This window comes from Montipora capricornis, chromosome 13 (assembly GCF_036669925.1).
Source record: "Montipora capricornis isolate CH-2021 chromosome 13, ASM3666992v2, whole genome shotgun sequence".
Lineage (NCBI taxonomy): Eukaryota > Metazoa > Cnidaria > Anthozoa > Scleractinia > Acroporidae > Montipora > Montipora capricornis.
Genome location: NC_090895.1, coordinates 35,328,842 through 35,331,341, shown reverse-complemented (window position 1 = coordinate 35,331,341; position 2,500 = coordinate 35,328,842). Strand labels below are relative to the sequence as shown.

Below are 2,500 nucleotides of genomic sequence, written 5' to 3'. Positions count from 1 at the left end.
AGAACATTTTGGTATTAAGTGGCCTAAAATCACGATTAAAGCTCTGGGAGTATATTTCACATATGATCAGAAACTATTAAAGGAAAAGAACTTTATTGAAAGGCTGGATAGCATTGAAAAACTTATTAATATTTGGTCCTCTAGGGGCCTTTCTATTTACGGTAAAGTGACAATAATTAAATCTTTTTTGATCCCAAAATTCGTTTACGTATGTTCGCTACTCCCTACACCAAAGGAAATTGTGAATAAACTGAATCAATTGTTATTCAAGTTTTTATGGAAAGGTACAGATAAAGTGACTCGCGTATCCGTAATAAACGATTATGAGAGAGGTGGTCTAAAAATGATAGATTTGGAAAGCATGGTTAAATCTTTAAGGTTGGCCTGGCTAAAACGACTATTTAACGATTCAAACGCAACGTGGAAGACGTATTTACTTCATCTATTAGAGCCCGTAGGAGGTCGGTTTTTTCTAAATTGTAATTATGAAGTTTCTGATTATATGATATCTTCTCAATTTTACCACGAACTTTTGTTATGGTGGTCGGAGTTCCGTGAATCTTTCGCTTCAGAAGGTGACTGGAAAATAATTGTTTGGAATAATAAAGAGATTCGAATAGACAATAAGCCAGTGTACTATAAAAATTATTTTAAATCGGGAATTATTTACATACACGATCTTCTTTTTAACTTAAATACAATGGACTCCTATAACTATTTTTCAAACAAAATTGTCAAAAACAATTTTCTGCAATGGGCGGGCCTTCGTCATTCTGTGCCTTCTCATTTAAAAGAAATCAGCCTAGATAGATTAACCATATCCCCATCACTTATAATTGGAAATAAAATTTTCGATATTAAAGACAAAAAATCAAAAGATTATTATTTGCTTCTGGTCTCAAGAAAAGCTCAACCTCCTAATATTATCCGTAAATTGAAGAGTGATTTTAATTTCACAAGCCAACAATTTAAAGAAATCTTTTCGTTACCACATTTGGTTGCACTTGAGTCATATGTTAAGGCTTTCCAATACAAAGTAATTAATTCTATCCTTTATACTAACAGCAAACTATGCAAAATTGGATTTAGAATTAATGATGCATGTACTTTTTGTAATGATGAACCTGAGAATTTATATCACCTTTTCTATGAATGCCCTCACTCCAAAACGTTCTGGACTAATTTCGAATCGTACTGGTACCTTCTATCGAATCAGCCAATCCATCTTTCTGCGCAAAACGTTTTATTTGGAGTTTTATCAAAACAATGCCCTTTATCAAATTTATTAAACTATTTCATATTTTAAATTGGAAAATTATTTTTGTGGGACTGCAGAAGAAGCCAAACACTTCCTAAAATTCAAGGACTGCAATCGAAACTAAAGATTAAATATGAAACTGAAAAAAAGATCAACAAAAACAACTTCTTTGAAAAGAAATGGGTACTCACTCCAATATAATTAATTAAGTTATTTATTTATTTATTTATTTTTAATATGCATGTATCTTTTATTTTGTTGCTCATTGTTTTTAATGTAAGAATATAAATGTAATTAGCATCTGTAATCGTATATTTTGTAAGCAGTGTATAAATTGGTATTGCAAGTTTAAAAAGTAATCATATTGTTTTTGTAGAGTAAGTATTGCAATTGTATTATTGTAAGTAGCACCTGTAATTGTAAGTGCATTGTATTGTAAGTAGTGCGTACGCAATTCAATTGTTAAATAGTTTTGATGGTAGTATAATGGATTTTAGTAGTTGTTAATTGTGTAATTTTTGTAAGTTGTGTAAGTAGATGTACCAGTGTTGTAAGTAGTGTGAATCCTAATAAAAAGTTATTGATCAAAAAAAAAATAATAATAATATATATATATATATATATATATAAGGAATTTTTTTTTTTATCTTTCAGATGTTGAAGAAGGGAGGAAATCGTTTTGACATCCAACATTACGGAACAACGGTTAGTTAATACGCAGTTATTCGCATTGTTCTACCAACTGAGCTACAGCTGTATGAATCCACACAGTCAAGAGCAGGTCAAGTTGTTGGGCTCGTGTGTTCATCTCCAGTCCTTTCGCGGAAACACTTGAGCTCAACAAATTTGACCTGGGGGCCGTTTCTCAAAAGTCCCGAAACTTTACGGGCCGCCGGTTTTCGGGTGTCACAATTCCCTTTGTAACTCAAGAACGGAGAGCATATAATTCGTTAAACTTCACAGTTATTTTTCTTTTTATTACCTTGAAAACATGTTAAAAGATCGGCTTTCCAAAGCAAGCGGTTGGCAATTTCACAGATGGCTTTTCGGGACTTCCGACAAACTCTGTGGCTTCACAGCTCAGTTGATAGATCAATGCACTAGCATCGCAGATGCCATGTGGATTCTAATCCCGTTGGAACCACTTGAATTTTCAGGTGTGTGTAAAGAGACAATAACTTTAAAAGTGCGAGGATCCTTCCTCCCTTTCCTCTACAGCCTGCACTTCAAATATATGCATTT

The 2,500-nt window shown here is 32.8% G+C and overlaps 1 protein-coding gene across 1 annotated transcript in view; it reads left to right on the top strand.

Moving 5' to 3' along the window:
• The window catches only part of LOC138029403 (propionyl-CoA carboxylase alpha chain, mitochondrial-like), a 26,126-nt gene that overhangs the window by 18,613 nt on the left and 5,013 nt on the right, over window positions 1-2,500 (top strand). The window contains exon 22 of the mRNA XM_068877153.1: window positions 1,913-1,963. Within this exon, the coding sequence (XP_068733254.1) occupies window positions 1,913-1,963 (51 nt within the window). The remainder of the gene's footprint in view (window positions 1-1,912; window positions 1,964-2,500) is intronic.